The sequence below is a fragment of the Halichoerus grypus genome, chromosome 4 (genome assembly GCF_964656455.1).
Source record: "Halichoerus grypus chromosome 4, mHalGry1.hap1.1, whole genome shotgun sequence".
Taxonomy (NCBI): Eukaryota; Metazoa; Chordata; class Mammalia; order Carnivora; family Phocidae; genus Halichoerus; species Halichoerus grypus.
The window spans coordinates 68,720,350-68,741,774 of NC_135715.1; the positions used below are offsets into that span (position 1 = coordinate 68,720,350).

At 35.3% G+C, this 21,425-nt stretch overlaps 1 protein-coding gene across 1 annotated transcript in view; it reads right to left on the reverse strand.

Annotated features, from left to right (window-relative positions):
* Positions 1-21,425, reverse strand: part of BRCA2 (BRCA2 DNA repair associated) — a 61,059-nt gene that overhangs the window by 33,067 nt on the left and 6,567 nt on the right. Inside the window, exons 4-13 of the mRNA XM_036070486.2 lie at positions 18,121-18,229; positions 17,434-17,480; positions 17,301-17,341; positions 17,000-17,111; positions 16,197-16,246; positions 15,841-15,952; positions 13,041-14,147; positions 6,169-11,169; positions 4,227-4,322; positions 1,720-1,789 (exon numbers count right to left, since the gene is read on the reverse strand). Of these exons, the coding sequence (XP_035926379.2) occupies positions 1,720-1,789; positions 4,227-4,322; positions 6,169-11,169; positions 13,041-14,147; positions 15,841-15,952; positions 16,197-16,246; positions 17,000-17,111; positions 17,301-17,341; positions 17,434-17,480; positions 18,121-18,229 (6,745 nt within the window). The remainder of the gene's footprint in view (positions 1-1,719; positions 1,790-4,226; positions 4,323-6,168; positions 11,170-13,040; positions 14,148-15,840; positions 15,953-16,196; positions 16,247-16,999; positions 17,112-17,300; positions 17,342-17,433; positions 17,481-18,120; positions 18,230-21,425) is intronic.

A 21,425-nucleotide genomic window follows, 5' to 3' on the forward strand; every position in this document is an offset into this window, starting at 1 on the left:
CCTTATCGTTCTAAAATTTCACAAGGATGAGCCTTAATGTGAGGCATTTTTATTCATGTGCTCATTCAGAGGGCCCTTTTAATCAAACTCTTGTCCTTCAGTATGGATAAAGTATCTTGAATTATTTCTTTGAAAATTTCTCTTCACTTCTCCTTTGTTCCTTCTTTCTCAAACTCCAAATTTTCAGATGTTAGGCCCATAGGACTGAATTTTCTAATTATCTTTTCTTCTTTCATCTCTTTATTCTATATTTTTGGAGGTTTCATAACTTTTATCTTCTATTACTTCTACTGAGTTAATTTGTCATCATAGTTTTAATTTATAAGAACTCTTTTTACAACAACTTGTTCTTATTTTAAGGATGCAATATGTTCTCTATCCTGAGAATATTAGTTTTTTTGAAACTTCATTCACTTCCTTGCATGATCTATTTCCTCTAAGTTCCTTTCTTTTTTGTTTGTTTTTGTACTATGGATACTATCTTTCACAGAGGCTTTCTTCCAATAACTAGTGATCCTTGATTCTCTCCTTATTTAAGAGTGAAGTGTGTGCTGTGGGGTTCGTCAGTTGTTGTCATCACCAACCGGTGCCATGGCTATGCAGTTTCATTTGAGTGTATTTGTAGTCTTTTCTTTTTTTTTTTTTTAAGATTTTTTATTTATTTTTTGACAGAGACAAAGCGAGAGAGGGAACACAAGCAGGGGGAGTGGGAGAGGGAGAAGCAGGCTCCTCGCTGAGCAGGGAGCCTGATGTGGGGCTCAACCCCGGGATCATGACCCAAGCTAAAGGCAGACGCTTAACGACTGAGCCACCCAGGTGCCCCTGTAGTCTTTTCTATTGAGCTGTCATGTTCCCCAGAAAAAAAATCTTCCAGTCTTCTGCCTAGAGGCCTGGCTGCCAGTATTTGGGAGCCAAGTGTGGGAAGGAGGCTTGGGAGTCTCATTACTCGATAAACAGATTTTTTACTTAATCTCTGTTTTCAGTACCTCCCCTCAACTGTGTCTGCTGTGTCTCCACCCTCCCAATTCAGAATCCCTCCAATTCATCTTTTCCAGACAATAACCTTCTGGTCTTCTGGCACAAAAGGGATAACTGGCTGCCTGTAGTGGGGGAGGGGTTTTCAACTGATCTATTTTCTACCTCACCTTCAGAAGAACATGCTGCTGCCAATTTGAGTCTTTCTTGGGTTCTTTAGGGGAAATTGGGTAGCTTCTCTGCTTGCTCTAATGTGAGGTTTTAGCTTTCTAAGGGCTAAGTCTTTCATGCTTTTTGGCTTCCAAAATTTGTTGTTTTTTTCTCCGATCATTGTCCTTGTGGATTTATAAGTTAAAAAAAATCTCTTAGTAATTTGGGTAGGGTTTTGAGAGGGAGGAGAGGTAAGAGAATATTTTCAATATATGCCATCTTTTTTGATATATTTGAAATTGATTTTCAGTAATTTCCTTATTCTCTCTTAATCTCTCTTATCCATAAAGTTGGAATAAAACCTTTGTCTACTTTCCAAAGATGTTAAGAAACTGAAAAATGAGATAATAGTATGAATAGCACTATAAAGTACTACCAAAGTACACTTACTTAACTTGCAGACTTTCAAAGAGGGAAGTGTTCACTTCTTTATTGCATATTAGTGCCATTATTATTTTTAGAAATATTTACCTTCAAAAACCATACCTTTCCTAAATTTTATTAGAATTAAAAAACAAACAAAGTATCTCTTACCGAAACGGTCCACAGGTAATTGGCTCTAAAGAAATATGATGCATAAACAAGCTTCTGTCTTTTAGGATGCCTAGAAAAATATTTCACATTATGTATTAATGAAAATGTATTTTACATTATGTATTAATGAAAATCTAATGCGGGATTTTATTTTGTATGCCTGTTTATCACACATTACTATAAATATTTACATAAAAATTTTGATATTATAGACTTGAAATATTTGACTCACAAATTGATGACTATATACCAAATAACTCAGTGTAAACATATAAAGGAAATCATTATAAATTTAATCAGCTGATGTTAATCATAACTCAAAAGTGTTAGCTAATTACCATGCAAATACCGAATTTAAAATTTAGTCTTATGAAGGTTTTACAAGCCAAACTTTAGATATTATTCTCGGTATGCAATTTGTACTTTTTTTTTTTTAAGATTTATTTATTTTAGAGAGCAAGACAGAAAGAACGTTGAGCATGAGTGGGGGGAGGGGCAGAGGAAGAGGGAGGGAGAGAACATCAAGCAGACTCCCCACTGGGCACAGAGCCTGACGCAAGGCTCAACCTCATGACCCATGAGATCATTACCTGAGCAGAAACCACAAATGGGACACTTAACCAACTGAGCCACCCAGGCACCCCGCAACTTGTAGTTCTTAAACCTTCAACTAGTTCATTAGTAGGGGATTGGTTGAATAAACTAGAATACATTGATACAGCCACATGATCAAGTACTATGCAACCATAAAAAAGGAGAAACACTGATATGAGGAATTCTTAATCTCAGGAAACAAACTGAGGGTTGCTGGAGTGGTGGGAGGTGGGAGGGATGGGGTGGCTGGGTGATAGACATTGGGGAGGGTATGTGCTATGGTGAGCACCATGAATTGTGTAAGACTGATGAATCACAGACCTGTACCTCTGAAACAAATAATACATTATATGTTAAAAAAAAAAAAGAAAAAAGGAAGATAGTAGGAAGGCAAAAATGAAGGGGGGGGAATCGGAGGGGGAGACGAACCATGAGATACTATGGACTCTGAGAAACAAACTGAGGGTTTTAGCGGGGAGGGGGGTGGGGAGGATGGGTTAGCCGGGTGATGGGTATTAAAGAGGGCATGTATTGAATGGAGCACTGGGTGTTATATGCAAACAATGAATCATGGAACACTACATCAAAAACTAATGATGTGTGACTAACATAACATAATAAAATAAAATTAAAAAAATAAAAAAAGGAGAAAGATCTCTACATAGTCATCAAAGATTTATTGTGGGATTTATCCCATGTGTTTCAGAACTAAGCCTCTACAGTCCAATATGTTTATCCCTCACTATCTGAATTCTTCCTTTCCAAACCCAGGAACCAAGTATATAGCGAGCAATAGTTACATGTTTTATTTATTTTTAAGTATTCCATGGTAATGAGATAGGAAGCCATGGAGAGTTTTAAGCACTGAAGGGGCATGATCTGACCTTTTTGTTACCAGGATGATTCTAGCTGCTATGTTGAGAGCCTGGAGGAGGGGCAGAGGCAGAAACAGAGAGATGAGTTAGAAGCTATGATTGTGGCTTGGATGAAGGTGGCAGGGGCAGAGGTGAGAAGAAATGGTCAGATTCTTGTTATATTTCAAAGGTAGAACTTATAGGACTTGTTGATGGGCTGCGTGTGGAGTATGAGGAAACAAAAGAGTAAACGAGGACATTAAGGTTTTGATGTATCAATTGGCAGAATGGCATGAGAAAGGAAAGAACAAGGAAGAGTGGGTTTGGGACAGGGATGGAATCAGGAGTTCAGCACTGGCTGTGGTGACTTGGAAATGCTTATTAGTAATAATAAGTACAAAAGTTCAAGGGCAAATGAATGATTAAGTTTGGAGTTCCAGGACAGGTTAAGCCTGCAGATTCAATTTTGGTAGTCACTGAAGTTTAGGCAGAGAAGAGCTCTGAGAACAGAGCCATGGGGCACTCCTATGTTTAGAGAAAGGAATGAATAAGGAAGAGCCAGCAAAGACAATGAAGAAGTGGCTACGCAGGAGGAGAACCAAGAGCATGTGAGTGACCAACTATTTAATGTGGCTGAAAGATGGAGCCAAATGACACAGAAATGGCTGCTGGATTTGCCAATATGGAGATCACCATGTGACTTAGGAAAGAGTGATTTTGGTGAAATGGTGAAGGTCAGTCAAAAGCTTGACTGGATTCCAGAATCTAAGCTTTAAATTATTACACTAAGATCTTCCTAAATTTTTATAGCTTTTCTATTTAAAAAGTCATTATTCTATAATCACTTCATGCTTCCCAATTTTGGAGAACCTCCACATCATACTAGGTGTTATGAAAGAAGAGCTCACATAACAAAGCAAGACGTATCTTTAGCAAACCACACTGTAAAAGTCTTGTCCAATTATCTATATACTCAAAAAAGCTTAGAAAAAGAACTTAAAAATACTGTGTGTGGTACCTACAGAGAGGGAAAAGATATGAATACAAAGCAAACTTTACCATCTGGAGTGCTTTTCGAAGCTTTTAAGGATTTTTCTTGATTTTTCATTATCCTGTCGAATTCATTTAACAAGTTTCTTTTAATTGGGGGTTCTCCTAAAAAGAAATTTCCATACATGTTTTTAAAGCAAATAGTATCAATTTTATTTTTCCAAAGCCTACACAGTCCATTTTTTTAAAACTACAGAACTCTTACAATTTATTAGGCAAAAAACACATAATAATTATAATTTAAATAGCAACCATTCTATTTTGAAAGAGACAATGCATTTTTCAAGATCAATTTTTTTTAACCATTTAAAACACCACTATCTAACAGGGTCTGGGGATAAAAACATGTTACCAGTTACCAAAGATACACTACCTTTTAATAAAATAAACTGGCACTGAATGTAACTGTAGGTTTACTGGAAATATGGACAAACAAAATTTCTTAAGTAAAACTCTTTCTGCATTAAACTTGAGAAGGAATTTATTATGTTGGTCCTTGAATTAGAGTAGAAGAAAAGACTTTTTAAAATTACCAAAATTACATTAAAATATTAGTAAAAGTATTACTTATTTAAAATTTCTACAAAGGCTGAGAGTAAAATTAAACCATAATTCGAGTTATATACGTTCATGTCATACTGAGATAATATGTGATAATAGGTACCTTGCTTTTTGATGCTTTATTAAAGGGAGTGAATTTGTAGAATTTAATAAGAAATAAAAATGTCTATGGAAGGCTTTATCAAGTGTTAGATTATGAAGTGATTTAATTGTTTAACAAGGGCCTGTACTATTCAAGTAACCAGAAGCTGATTAAGCTATATATTTATATATAATAGAGGTGAGGGAAATTAAATGGTGATGCTGTTGAGAACATTTATTAGAAGTCTGAGTTGTTGTTTTTTTTCTAAGCAGGCCAACCCACTTGGGAATACACATGAACAAAATGGGTTCCTATAAAGCCACTATTTTCCATAAAACAACTGTGAATCTCTTAAAGCATCTGCATTTCAGACTTTTCACTAGAGCACAGCAATAGTTTAAGGTAAGTATCATAAACTTACTACTATTCCCATAACATAAACTTGGCACAGAATATGACCTGGATAACAAGCAAATCTGTACCCGGCAGAGTTACTGAAGGCACCAAGTGGAAGAGTGAACTGACTGCCTTCAATGTCTTCCCCTGTAATCTGAAGAGACTGAACAAGACCTGTGATAACTTAATTCTATGAGTTTATAGTTTTTTAAAAGGAGCTATTATTTAAGATCATCCACTTAAAAGCAGGAGAGTTTAGTTATGGCATTTACTTTAATTGTATTTGATCAACAGATTCAATTATTTAAGATTATTCCTTGTCAGAGATACTAACAGAAAAAAAAAATCACACCTCCAATAACCTAATTAAACTAAGTTGCTACATATACATTTAAAAGAGAAGTTAGACTATAGTCCAAATAGCATTAAGACCAGAATGCTATCTGCTAAAAATAACTGATTTTAGAATACTTCCTAGATGAAAAAACAGGAGGCAAACCACCACCTTTAGCTGAAACCTATTTTTAAAGTTCATAAGAGCCAGAGTCGGAACCTCTGTGTGCTCTCTCTATATACATATTCATATTCATTTGTAAAACAGTAACTAAGTTGTATTATGCAGGCTGTTATAAGGATAGAAGTTTCAGATTTTCTAGGGAAACAAACCTTTAACAGTAATTTCTCAGTTATAACTAGACTAATAGTCTCTAAAAATACATTAAAAGAGCCTCAAAACATGTTTCTTAGTACAGACTCAGAGATATCAAGAGTGAAATCACCTTCGCCTAAACTATACATAAAAGTCTATAAAAATGTAACTTATAAAACCTGAATTGCTTTAAGCTAGCATTCCATGATTTTTAAGGACTTAATTTTAAGTGACTGGCAACCTAAAAGGAAAAAAAGACTTACCAACTGAGACAAGTGCATCTCCTCTTCTTTTTCCAATTCTTGAATTTAACAAAACCATTTCCTCAGTGTTTTGGCGTGTAAAAAGAGAGTGTTTGGTGTGACTTAGCAGTTCAGAATCTGTCAGCTCACCATCTTCCATAAAAGCTTTGGCAATCTCTACCGTTTCTGTTTCCAAATAGTTTTCTGGATCCTTGGAGTAAGTAGAACAAATTTCTGTATTTGTTTTCACAGGAAGATTAGGAAAAGTTTCAGTTTTCCCAATTTCTGTTTTTGTATTTTTAGGTAAAGCTTGTTCTTTTCCCAAAAGATGAACGTTCTCAACAAGAGATACTTTGCTTCCCAGTAGCAATTGCTGTTTGTCTTGCTTCAGCTGAGAGGGACATGGAGAAACTTTAATGGAGCAATGATTTTCTGAAGAACCACTCTCAACGTTACAGTTACTTGATAATTTAAATTTATTGTAGGCCTTTTCCAATTTGGAGTTTCCACAATGTTCTGGGGTTCTCTTATCAATACAAGAGGGAGGAGGTATTTTTGATACATCTTGTCTAGATGTAGATGAATGCTGAAGACCACATTCAGTTCTGATCAGATCGAATTCTTCTAACATTCCCTTAACTTTGCATAAGGCACTTTCAGAAACTGGAACTTGTTTCCCACTTGCTGTGCTAAATCCAAAGACAGCAGATGATAGTAAATTTTGGGAGGTGTGTAGCATAGCATTTTCTTCATTTGCAAACTTGTCTGAATGTTCATTATTTTTAAATGATACTTTGGGAAAGAGTTGCTTGGCACTATCTTCTATCTTAGAAAACACCTGCCTTGCCTTTTGTAATGCAGCATCTGATACTTGTACAGATTTTCCACTTGCTGTGCTAAAAATCCCACAAGCATTCGTATAAGAGACGGACTTGGGAAGCTTCCCTGTACTAAGTTTACATATATCAGAAGTTTTGGAATTATTCTGACAAGGTGGTATTTCAGAAACTTTCTCCAATCCAGATATACTTTGGTTAAGTTGTAAAGTTTTTTCACTTTGAATGTCAGCAAAAACCTTATGTGAAGATGAACCATGTTCTGCATCATCCAGAGAGTTCGTAAAAATACTATCCTCCGAATCATCCAGTGCGTTAGGATAACCTGACACAATTTTCGCATAGTAAGTGTCTGATTTACTCTTGGTGTTCTGCTTCGTTACCATACTGCAGTTGTCTGTAAGTCCCTCTGTCACTTTTGACTGGTGTGCAACAAAACCACTTGCTGTACTGTATGCAGGTACAGCATTATGTGAATTAGGATTCAGTTTTTGAATTGAATTAAAATTATCTGAGTCAGATATGGCCACTTTAATGGGTGTATTTTCATTTTTGCATGAAGAGTTAGTCACAAGTTTCTGAACACAAATATCTTCATTTACAATTTGTGGGTCTGTGTCTGCTTCTCTTACAGTGGACATCATTTCAGAAAAACTAGTGTTTTCTCCCTCCTTAACATTGTTTATTACTGGCTCAATACCAGAAGTATCAACTTTATTTTTTGACAGATATTCTGATTTATTATATACCTCACTGGAATGACAAAAATCTGAATGGTATGAATACCTGTTTGACATGGTACTATTACTTAAATAAGTTGGGCCTTGTTTCTCAGAAAGATGATTTTTGTCATTTTCAGTTATGGTACTACTTGAACTATTTCCACATGAAAGATTTTCTACATAATCATCAGGATATTCTTTTAAACAGATCACCTTAGCAGCATTTATTTTTTCTGGTTGATCATCCAATTCTCCTTCTCTAAGCCATTTTTTTGCTTCAAATAGTGAAGCTTCACTCACAGAAATTTTTCTACCATGTCCTGTGTAAAATGCTAAAGGTGAATTTTCAATGGCTGAGTAAGTGGGTTGATTTATATAAATTGTAGGCTTTTTTGCTGTTTCTTTTTCTATATTTTCATGTACTTTAACTTTCAGAGAGGCACGATCTGATATTTTAAGATTTTCAGTTTGTTTGTATAAATTATCACTTAAGAGCCTGGGTGCCACTGCAACCTCATTAGAAACAAGTTTTTTCTCCTCTAAAGAATTCTGCATTTCTTCACACTTTGGGGCAGTTGTTAATTCAATTGTCTCACATGCTAATTCAAGCCCATCTTTATATTCCTCTCTGTCCTTGGACATCTTTGCCCCTTGAAGGCTAAAATTAGTGATTCCACTATTATCCTGCTCTTTTTCATCAAAAAGATTTTTCACTTTGTCCAAAGATTCCTTTGCAATTTCTATTTTTTTCCCACTAGCTGTATGGAAACCCAACATAGTAGGTTCTTTGATCTTTTTGATTTCACTTTCTGGTCTTTGCTGGAGGGTCAGTAATTTATTTTCAGTACCAGTTAGGTCACTTGCTTTCATTATTTTGTCTTTTCTTTCAGTATTTTCTGTTTTCTTATGACTTGAGATGTCTATTTTGTTGGTATCTATGCCAGAAAGTAATTCAGAATTCAAGGAATCTGAAAAGTTATTCAATTCTTCTTCTGTCCATTTTTGATCAAGGAGATTTATAACTTTATTTAATGACTCTTTGGAGACCCTCATATTTTTCCCACTTGCAGTCTGAAAGGATAAATCAAAAATGTCAAAATCTTTTATGTTTTGCCTCATTGTATTAGCTGTGAATTGCTGCTTATCTGACATATTAACATGAAATGTATCTTCAGCTCGTGCAACTTCCAAACAGGTTAAATCTGACAAACCTTCTTTAATTTGAGTGTTTCCCTCCTTCATAAACTGGCTAGATAATTTTAGATCTATGTTGTGATCAATACATGGCAAACTGTTTTCTTCTTCATGAATATCAACTGTATCATTTTTACTTGAATCACTGCCAACAGATTCTAAGTTATGAGTATTTCCACTGGCACTAGTACACTGGTTATCTTCATTTTCTGTATTTCTCTTGTAACCTTCAGTATTTTCTTCAACAAAAATGCCAGCAGTCATTTCAATATTATTCTCTAGTATTAGTTGGCTTTTATTATTTTTCTCATTTAAATTTTTATCATTGTTATAATCTTCTATCTGAATCATTGAAACAGCAGAATCATTACATTTACTTGAGGAGAAACTTATTGTATCTACTTCTACAGAAGTTTCCTCACTGATATCCTCAAGGTCACTAAACAGTTTCTTAGCTTTTTGCAATGCTTCACTACTAACATTCAGTTTTGTGCCACGAGCAGAATAAAAGCCTCTAAACTCCACTTCATTTTTATCTGTTAAATAGCCAGAAGCACTTCTGTTACAGTTGGTTCTCGACAAGCAAGCAAACTTCTGCTTACCTCCAAGTATACCTTCAAATTTCTTACTGCCATCTACCTGAATGATAGATGGGGCATTAATTGTGAGATGAAGATCAGTATCTTTGCATTCCTCAGAAGTGCTATTCAAGACAGTCAGCTGGTTTTCAGGCATTTCAAATGGATTTTTCTGTATTATGTGGCTTGGTTTTCTAAACTGTGTAAATTCAAACTGACTTCCTGATTCTTCCAAAATAGTAGAAAGTTCTGTAATTTCTGCCTTTTGGCTAGGTGTTAAATTATGATTTGAATTAAAATCTCGCTTTAAAGTTGGAGGAGCTGTGTGACCACTTTCACTATTAGAAACATACGTGCTACTCTGCACAAACCCAGATACACTATTAATTGACTGTGGATCAAGTGCAAGAGGTTTGCTTAATTTCTTTTGACTTTCTAATGATGAGGTATTTACAATTTCAATACATGCTAAGTTAGTAGGATAACGTTCTTCAATATCTTTGAAGAGCATTTTACTTTTCCTAATGTTGTGTTCCGAGAGTTTTATCTCTTTATTAGAAGCTGTTCTGAAGCCACTTCCAAAACCGTGATTTGAAATTGGATCTGACAGTTCTGACCAATTATTCATGTAATCATTATTTCCATTTGATTTCCTAACTATATCCAAGGTGATGTCTGATTTTGAATCTTGATCTGGAGTCATTTTTAGTGGCTGCTTTATGCTATTTCTGTTCTTTTCTGTAAGATCATCTATGTTTGATGAATCAAAGTCTTTCATAATCGACACTTTGGTCGCCTGTTTGTCATCTCTGTCTGTATACACCACCGTGGTAGAGTTCTTGAGAACAGGTTCTCTTACACAACAGAGGTCTGAACCATGAAGTTCCTTAATATTTCCTAAAACAGAAATATTACTTTCATCAGTTATCTCTAAGACAAAATTACTATCATCTGGGAAAAGTTCTTCAGAGTTTGGACTGACAGCTATTTTTGAAATTAAAGTAGCTTCTTTTTGGTCTTTTTGGATTGCAGTGAGATTTGCATTTTGGTTGAATTGTACCTTCATTGAAGGTGATGCTACTGTTACATATTTTTCAGTTGACAACAGCTTAGCATTTTTAGAATTTGCATTTAAAACATGTATTTGATTCTTTTCCATGGAAATATTTTTGGTTAATTCAAAACCAGCTTCATGATTCTTACATTTTAGTTTCTCTGACATTTTATATGATTCTTTTCCTCTAGAAATCATGACCGGGTTTGATGGAGGATCCCTGGAGCTAGGAGTTAACAGACGGGTATTATCATGGTCAGATGAAAAGCTTTCCGGAGATTGAAAGTGAATACCACCACCTTCCACTTCTGAATGTGGCACAGGAGGGTGACTTACTGCAGGCAAGACCTTTTCTTTTATATCTGAAACTCTTTGACTTTTTGCATCATCTTCACAGGGTTCTTCCTGCACGGATGACAGATAATCAGTTTCTGTGGTTATAAATGACTGCAGTTTTTCCTTACTAATTTTTGTTTCTTTATAATCAAGATCCTGAGGTACTGTTTTATTATTAGAACTGGTTCCATTATTGGAAACTTTTCTCAGAATTGTCCCAAAAGAGCTGGCTAAAGACACAGTTGGTTCTTCAGAATCATTCTGTAAACAGTTTTTTCTGATAGAAGAAGAATGTGATAAACCTAAGCATGAAGACACAAAGTGACAAAATTAAATTAAAGTGCCATCAATCACATTCACTAAGTATTTTCCACTAAGTAAAAAAAGTAGTATCTAAAACAAGAATTACATGAAAAGTAAGAAGTGAATGTCAGGCTTAAAACAAAGAATTCTAAATATTCTCTATTTCAAGTTATTACATTTTCCAACTAAAGATAAATAGGACTTAGTATTTCTTTCTAACATGTATCAATTCAATCAAAATTAGTATGTAGTTCAAGAAAGCAGCTAGCTACCATAAGTAAAATACAAAGTAGTTTTACTGAAAATAAAATGGGAAAAAATTCATTGCTAATATGGGTGTAATAGCAGATAAAAAAGCAAGGCAAAGGAAAGGAATTAGAAAAGTAATCACTTCCTTTAGATAATTTAGTCTTTGATATTGAAGAAAATCAACTTTTATTTTTTAAAGATTTTATTTATTTGAGAGACAGTGAGGGTGAGAGCAAGAGCGAGCGAGCGAGCGCGAGAGAGAGCACGCGTGCACCTGCATGCGTGCACAAGTCAGGGGGAGGGTCAGTGGGAGAGGTAGAAACAGACTCGCTGCTGAGTGGGGAACCTGACGCAGGGCTTGATCCCAAGACCCCAAGATCATGACCTCAGCCGAAGTCAGATGCTTAACCAACTGAGCCACCCAGGTACCCCCTCCAAAAAGCAATTTTTATTTTTTTATTTTTAAAGATTTTATTTATTTGACAGAGACACAGTGAGAGAGGGAACACAAGCAGGGGGAGTGGGAGAGGGAGAAGCAGGCTTCTGCCGAGCAGGGAGCCCAATGGGGGCTCGATCCCAGCACCCTGGGATCACTACCTGAGCCGAAGGCAGACGCTTAACGACTGAGCCACCCAGGCGCCCCCAAAAATCAATTTTTAAAAAAAGATTCTACAGATGAAAGGCCTGAAGGATGACCTGATCTCAATTATAAAGGCAAACGAGTTAAACTGCTCGGAGTTAATTTTTCAACCCTCTGAATTCCCTAATTAGCAAATCAAAATTATTAATCTCATTTTATTTAATCAGTGACCACCACTCCATATTAGTTCTTTCATTGATTTTAATTCTGACATACACAGTACCAAACATTTTTGTCCGGAAATTAACCCAAATCTCAAACAGTTCCTCTGTACTCCAGCTCTACCAAACCTATTATTCAGATATTCCACCCACTAAAATCTTCTCAAAGGAATATGAAATCATCTTTTTGACATACAATTTAGTTACTAATAAAGGAATCGTTGCTCAAATAAAAACTGACTTTCACTGTGTACACTCTGACACCCAGAGATACAGTAATAACTCTAAATAATCTCTAAATATTTAAGAAAACTATGTAACAACAAAAATCACTTTTATTTTATAACTGGCTTACATTAAACTTAGCTAGCTATTAGCTTTTCTATTTTTTTACAAGACTTAGAAAATATACAGTAAATAGCACAATATATTTATAGAATTGTCAAATTTGCATATAATAAAATTAAAGCAGTAGTAGTCAAATTCTTGATTCTTATGAATCACATGCTGTCTCAAGAGTGATGATTGTACATATACTATGCAAACTGATCCAACAAATCATTTTGATTTTGAACACTGGTAATCAAAGGCCCAAACAATGCCTGTAGACATTGCCTCACACTAAATATAAGATATAGACATTTTAAAAAACCAAAAAACCACAGAAGGAAAACCAAAAAAGAAACTAAAGAAGGAAAGCAGGCAGTACATTTTTTAGAAAGATTAAAGAAAGAGACACATACTCAAATAAGAGAACTTGTCACCATGCATAAAACTATATGCACCATTCTCTCTCACTCACACACCCACACAGAGGTACCTGAATCAGCATTTGTAAATGTCAGTGGTCCTTCAAAAGCGTTTGCTTCAAATACGGCTGAATGGTTGGTTAGTCCCAATTCCTGGTCTTTCTGCGTTTTCAGTCCTTGATAAGATGTTTCATCATTTATAACATAAATAAACTTCTTTGTTTTCTTTTTCAAAGTGGATATTAAACCTGAATTCTTCAAAGCTACAGAAGTATGTTTGAGAGTGGCTGGCCAGCTTCCATTATCAATTGAACCTAAAGAATCCTCTTTCTGTGAGCAAATAGTATGTTTTTCCAATCCACTTTCAGGGGCTTCAGGTTCTTCTTTAGAGTTTGGATCAGTCATATTATTTGAGAACACTGCACTGGACGTCTCTTCAGGTGATTCTCTTATTCTGAATATAGACTTTCTGATACCCTGATGTGGAGAAGCTATTAGAGTAGTTTCAGATATTGCTTGCTTTACTGAAGGAATGGAATCTTCATGGGATCCAAGACACTGCCCTTCATCTATCTTATTTACCACTGTTTCCTCTTTTAATGTCATCTCTGAATACTTTGGTACACTTGAAATCTGTGGCAAAGAATTTTCCAAAGTTATAAAGTTGGTGCTTTCTTTCTCTGTGATTGTGAAGTCTTTTTCTGAATTATTTTGGTCACAAGAAGAAATATGCAGTAGAGGTGTTTTCTCCATCTGGGTTCCACTTAGACCTGAGAGAGTTAAGTGGGGCCATTCAGAGGCTGAAGACGGTACAACTTCCTTGGAGATTTTCTCACTTCCATTCCCAAAGGGCTTCTGATTTGTTACATTCCAATCTAATGGATCACTGTCATTTGGTTCCATTTCAGATAAAAATGAATGTTTATCTTCTTTCATTTGCTTTTTAGCTTCTTCACATTTTGTTTCACTGAAAATATTTTTCCTAGTCTTGCTAGTTTTTATTTTTGGTAGATTTCTTGTTTTATATTTAGGAACACATAATGAAAAACTATCTTCTTCAGAAACATCTGCAACTGTTTCATGTACTTCATCTTTTAGGATATTTGGTGTTGACTTTCCAAAATGGTCTTTGCAGCTATTTACTTTACCAAATGAATTCCCTAACATTTTCCCCAAACCTGTTAAAATTTAAAACAGAAGCATAATAGTAACATTTCAAAATACAGTCATATAATTTATACTATTCTTGCAACCTCTCTCATAGAAATAGTATATACTAAATAACACATAAGATAGTATTTAAAGGGTTATCCTGAGTGCCAGCCAGCTTTTTTGGGGGGAGGGGAGAGGGAGGGAGTGCCACTCTTCTACTGTTCTTCTGGTAAAGATTGATTCCAATGTCCCCAAAGCCTTTTACTCATACGCCAGGTCCTAATAACCTTTCTTTATCAGCTCTACACAATTAAAACTCAATCTTACTATATATATGCAATTTAACATTCTAAGATTTATCAAACCAGATGTTCCAAATTAATTTTGTGGCCTGGGGCACCTGGATGGTACAGTCGGTTAAGCATCCAGCTCTTGGTTGTGGCTCAAGTTGTGATCTGAGGATCCTGAGATGGAGCTCCACATCAGGAGTCTGCTTGGGATTCTCTCTCCCTCTTCCTTGCCCCTCCCTACACCCCCCCATGCTCTCTCTTTCTCTAAAATAAACAAATCTAAAAAAAAATTTGTGGCCCTACAATAACTGAGAGTAAAATATGATTTTACACACACACACACATACACAGTTATTCAATCCTACACATTTACACAGACACACACACATACTAAGAAAAATGCAATATTCCTTTTTTTTTTAAAGATCTTATTTATTTGAGATAGAGACAAAAATGCAATATTCCTTTTTTTTTTTTTTTTTGAAGATTTTATTTATTTATTTGAGATAGAGAGGGAGAGTGAGTGAGATAGAGAGAGCACAAGCGGGGGAAGGGGCAGAGGGAGAGGGAGAAGCAGGCTCTCCACTGAGCAGGGAGCCTGACGTGGGGCTCTATCCCAGGACCCTGGGGTCATGATCTGAGCCGAAGGCAGATGCTTAACTGACTGAGCCACCCAGGTGCCCCCAAAAATGCAAAATTCCAATGATCTGATTAAGTAACTTTTGATACCCATGAAACCCTAATTACTTTCTAATTAGAAAATAAGACCTTCACATTTTGTTGATTATTAGTTTTATTCTTATCTCTGTAAGGTCTGAGTTGTAGGTTTTGTTTTTATGTCACAATAGCATCTTTTTTTTTTTTTTTTAAGATTTATTTATTTATTTGACAGAAAGAGTATACATGAGCTGGGGGAGGGGCAGGGGGAGAGAAAGAGACGCAGATTCCCTGCTGAGTCCAATACAGGACTGGATCCCAGGACCCCGAGATCATGACCTGAGCCGAAACCAAGAGGCGGATGCTTAACTGACTGAGCCACCCAGGTGCCCCTACAACAGCATCTTGAATAGTATTATCTTACCATGATTAAACATTTTCATTTAAATCAAGTTAGCTTCAGGGCACCTTGGGTGACTCAGCTCAGCATCTGACTTTGCCTCAGGTCATGATCTCAGGGTCCTGGGATCAAGCCCTGCTTTGGGCTTCCTGCTCAGCAGGGAGTCTGCTTGCTCCTCTCTCTCTGCCCCTCTCTCTCCCTCCCTCCCTTTCTCAAATATATATTTTGAAAAAATAAATCAAGTTAGCTTCTATGCACAGTATGTTCAGTAATTAAGAAGGAAAAGCAATGTATTTTCTCTTCAAGAAAGGAAGAGCAATACTTCAATGATGTCAGTTAAAAATAGCAGTTCAATTAAACAGAAGGACTTACCTTGACTTTTAGCTGCTCTTTGATTTTTGTTTTCTTTGTCTGGCCCAGAAGGGATAAACCTATCATTTTTCCTCAGACTTTCATCATGGTTAGAAAAACAGCTTTTAAAAGTCTGCAAAAGTTATATTTTAAAGTCACTAGTATAAAAACTCTCACTATGCATTTATATTCAACTTAGGGACAGAATTACTTCATATGAAGTCAAATCAAATATAGGATCAGGCTTAGAGACCTTCTCAAAGGCTTAGATAAGTCATAAATTAAGGAATGAAAAAATGCAAGATAAATAATTTTTCAAGGCATTCTAAAATTGTAAGCAACTGCAACAGCATAATCAAGTTGTCATATTTACTTACGGCAGTAGTGTCATTAGGAAACACAGCTGCAGACGCTTCCTCATCTCTGACTATAAAAAAAAAATTCAATTTATCTATACGGTATTATATACCATACACTAAAGTGAATGTGAAAACTTAAGTATTTTTTGGTCAGACAAAACTCATATACTACTTCAGTAAATGGTGCATTTGAAACAAAATGAATTGACTCAAGTATGGTAATTAGAAAGGTCAATCAACATAAGGTACATTCAATTCCTTAGTACCACTCATAAGGTGCTTCTAAGAAACTGGTTTGATGACCCTGACTTTAGGTGATACTATCCATAAAGACTTAGGAAATCAGATGGAGCTATGGGGTCATGACTTAAAAGATAAAGCTTGTAGACTTTAGCACTTATTTAGATAATAATACTGTCAAAAATTGTATTTTATGTTAAATATTTCTTACTTTTTAACTTGCTTTTACCTCTGTTATTTCATCTAAGCAACAACAACAAAAAACAAAGTTAAATTCCCAGCCAAAGAGAAATCAAAATTGAATTTATTTTTGCTAAAATAATAATTTTAAAAATCCTGGTTTGCCTATAAATGGACTCCTACAGAATACCACTCCTAGAACACCACTTAATGTACTTGTGATTTGTCCCAATCTACACTAAGTAGAATTATTCTGAACTACTAACACACTTCTCAAAGATAGTATTATCTAATCTAATTACTACTTATCTTTTCATATAGTCTTTTTGTCAGAAGCCTTAGAGATGATACTATATTAACGTCATCTACCGTCTTACAAAGTACTCATTTGCTATTATTACCTATTAGCACAGTAGAACTAAGGGTTGGTGGTGTGGCTAAAGAACTTGACCAAGACATATCAGGATCCACCTCAGCTCCTAGACTTTCAGAAATATGTTTTGGTGTCTGACCCTGGAAATAAAGAAAATATTTATTTCACAGAAATGCACTAATGAGTAAGAGTATTTTTTTCATTTATCATTTACTGAATGCCTACATGAGATTGTAGGTACATATTTGTAAATCTCAGGGCAAAAGTAGGACACTGTTGTCAAATTCTCAATTACTACACAATAAAAATAAACCAGGCAGAATATTTACCTTCATAAGCTTCGGTGTATGAAATAAGCTTCCACATACCACTGGGGGTAAAATGAGGGGAAAATTACTAAGTTTTATATTTATTAAAATTTAAGAGTATTTTAGAAATAAAAAGCCTTGTTTTTAATCATACCCGACTTCTCTCTTTGTGGTGTTATATGTGCACATCGTAGAACAGGACTAAAACGAAAAACAAAACAAAACAAACACAAATCCTTCCGATTATTCAAAGATAAAAGAAATGGCAAGAAGAAACAAAATATTAATCTTATTGAAAAAAGGATCCTCAGTCACATCAATTATTAGACTTACACTACTTTGTAGTATTTTGTTACTTTTTAAAAAGCAAACATCTCATAAAGAATTAACTACTAAATTATATTTAAAATGTCCACTAAAAGTAATGTATAAAGTACTCAAAAATTTCAGCTCCTAGGAACTGTATGTTTTGAATTTAAAAATTATGTAAAGTGAATCTATAAAAGCATCATATTCTCTCAAACGATTCAGAGTACACAAATAATTTATTTTAAGCTATTTCAAGGGTGTTGCTTTTCATCATTTTTGTAACTGAAAAACTTCATAGAATATAAACAGAAACCAATGAATTCAAAATTATAAGAAAAACAAAGTAAAGGTTTCTAATGTAAAAATTATTGTATTAAAGGACTCAACCTAAAAGGAGATTATTTAAAAATAGAAGATCCTCTTTCAGGCTCTTAGTCAAAATATTAGCATGAAAATTAGATGCATTTCTATAAAACAAATAGCATATATAGGAAAAGGTTTCATTTAAATATTTTAATATAACACATCATACCTTTCACTAAGACAAGAATTTAGAGGTGGGCTGGTAACATCATTTGTTTGATCCATTTTAGACTTCATTGTGCAACAACTTTTATGTTTACTATTGGTAATATCCTTTCCTGAAACAGTACAATAATTCAGTGAGGATATATATGCTCTGGATTGTGAATTTTCATTCTCTGAAAGTATTTATTTTTATTTTTTATTTTTTTAAAGATTTTATTATTTGAGAGAAAGAGAGCGAGCACAAGCAGGGGGAGGAGCAGAGGGAGAGGGAGAAGCAGACTCCCTGCTGAGCGCAGAGCTGAACACTGGACTTGATCCCTCCCAGGGATCAAGAGATCATGACCTGGAGATCATGACCTGAGCCAAAGTCAGATGCTTAACTGAGCCACCCAGGAGCCCCATATCTCTAGAAGTATTTAAAAACAAAAAGTCTCATCTATACTGGGAAGGAGAATATATACAGAGTTTAGTCTGAACTGGTTTCTCAGTTTGCTGATTCCTCCCAAAAGGGGATGTCTCAAAGGATGTCTGCCCCCATTCAACAAGTATATAATATACATAAGACATTTTGGGAAATACAATTCAAGACAGCTTTAACTTCAAAGAGTTCATAATATAGCAGGAGAAATTTTTTGAAATTCCACAGAAGTGGAATACAGAACAGAATGTTGTATGTCCTATGATTAAGTCACATGCACTATGGTATCATGGAGGCTAAGAGTAAAGAAAAAGACATTTACTAAAAACCTACCAAGGTACCAAATCTGATCTTCTGCTGAAAACCTTTCAAGATCTTGTTCTCAAGATCAGGCTCAAACTCCAACCCCCGCTCCCCCAAACAAACAAACAAACAAAAAAAACTCCCAAGTAACAAGGACTTTCATGATCTGACTTCTCAATTTCTACGACATTCTTTCACATTCTACTTTTCAGCTATACCCAACCACTTGCATATCCTGTAAGAATGCACTCTTTCACTCTAGGCCTTTGTACAAACTATTTCTCTCTCTTTATTTCTCTTGACCTGGAATATCCTCTTTCAGGCTTCCATTTTGAAACTGCCTCCTCTGGAAAAATTTAGTGGTCCTTAACATGAGATTAAGTGATTGCTGCCACCATATGTTCCCACAGAGTTTATCATACACCATTCCTGCTTCCCCTACTAGAATGTGAGCTCCTTGAGGTAGGGATCTTGTCTTATTTATCATTGTATCCTTAGCAACTACAATGTCTGATGTTACAGTCATGCCACAATTCCTGGCTGAATGAATTAGCAATGATTAGAAAATACTTGTTGAACACCTCTACTTTCTAAGCAATAATGCTCAGACAGGGTTTCTAAAACTATATGTGGCTCTATCAAATCCCATTTATAGTTTTTCAATATTCCTATTTTCTGTATCACAAATATGGCATTCAAGGCACTTACTATTACTCGTAAAAATTGCTTTAAAACAACAGGTTCTTTAACTGATCCTATGATCTCTAACTTAGAAAAGTTTTGGGAAAAATAAGTCATATCAGTGTTAATAAAATAAGGCAAAGAACAAACTGAGAACTATTTGTAGTAGCACAGACAAAACACTGCATTATATTTTCATTTCTCAAGTAACAGGAAAGAGACATAATCACTAATAAGCCAAATATACATGTGAGTTAAAAACCCCATTTTGACAGAATATCCAACCTCCTTCTCTTATGACACTTTTAGTTAAAGATACTAAAAAGTATCTAAATGTATTTTTAAAAATTTCACCTTTTCCCCGTTCACTTTAACAAAGATCTTAATCAGGAAGAAAAACCCTGCAGTTAAATAAACCAAACAATGAGCTACTATTACACACACTTATAATAGAATGGCTAAAGTCCAAAACAAAGACAACACCAAATGCTGATGAGGTCTTGGAACAAGAAAAACTCTCATTCACTGTTGATGGAAAAGCAAAATGATGCGGCCATTCTGGAATTCAATTTGCAGTTTCTTACAAAAGTAAACATATTCCTACCATAAGATCCAGCAATCATATTCCTTGGTATTTTCCCAAATGAGTTGAAAACTTAGGTCCACACAAAAACCTGCACATGATACAGCAGCTTTATTTATAACTGCCAAAACTTGGAAGCAACCAAGATGTTCTTCAGTACGTGAACAGATAAACAAACTGGTATATCCATATACAGCATTATTCAGTGATAAAAAGAAACGAGATATGGGGCGCCTGGGTGGCTCAGTCGGTTAAGCGTCTGACTTTGGCTCAGGTCATGATCTCCAGGGTGTGGAAGTGATCAAGCCCTGTTTCCAGCTTTGCGCTCAGCAGGGAGTCTGCTTCTCCCTCTCCCTCTGCCCCTCCCCCAACTCGTGCTCTCTCTCAAATAAATAAATAAAATCTTTAAAACCATACAAACAAAAAAAAGAAAATGAGGTATCAAACCATGAAATGATGTAGAGGAAACTTACATTGCTAAGTAAAAGAAGCTAGCCTGAAAAGGCTACATACTTTATGATTCCAACTATATGACATTTTGGAAAAGACAAGACTATAGACAACAAAAAAATCAGTGGTGGCCAGGGTTGGGTGGGTGGGGGGGCTGTGAATAGGTGGGACACAAGGGATTTTTAGGGCAGTGAAACTATTCTGTAGGATACTGTAATGGTGTATACATGATGTTTTATAATTGTCAAAATCCATAGACCGATACAGAGAATGAACCCTAATGTAAACAAACGACTTCAGTTAATAATAAAGTATCAGTATTGGCTTAGTAATGAAAAACCCAAATGTAAAAAATAAAAAGTAAAAAAATGAACCAGGCAAAAATAAGTTCATACCCAAATAAACATTTCCCAAGTAACCTGAGAATCTCATAAATAGGCTGAATAATGGAGAGATAAACTCAGATGATTTTATGCAAAAGTAAGGACTGCTGAGAAGCAGAAATAGCACATTTCCTTATGAAACTTTAGGGATAATTCTTTTTAAAAAAACAATAGATGTTAGAACTAAACAAGTAGGTTAAAAAACAGCTTAAGTCTTGGGGCGCCTGGGCGGCTCAGTTGGTTAAGCGACTGCCTTTGGCTCAGGTCATGATCCTGGAGTCCCGGGATCGAGTCCCACATCAGGCTCCCTGCTCGGCGGGGAGTCTGCTTCTCCCTCTGACCCTCCCCGCCTCATGCTCTCTCTCTCATTCTCTCTCTCTCTCTCTCAAATAAATAAATAAAATCTTTAAAAAAAAAAAAAAACAGCTTAAGTCTTACATTTTAATATTGAATTTGAACTAAACAAAAACAAAAGGTATCAGGAAACTACA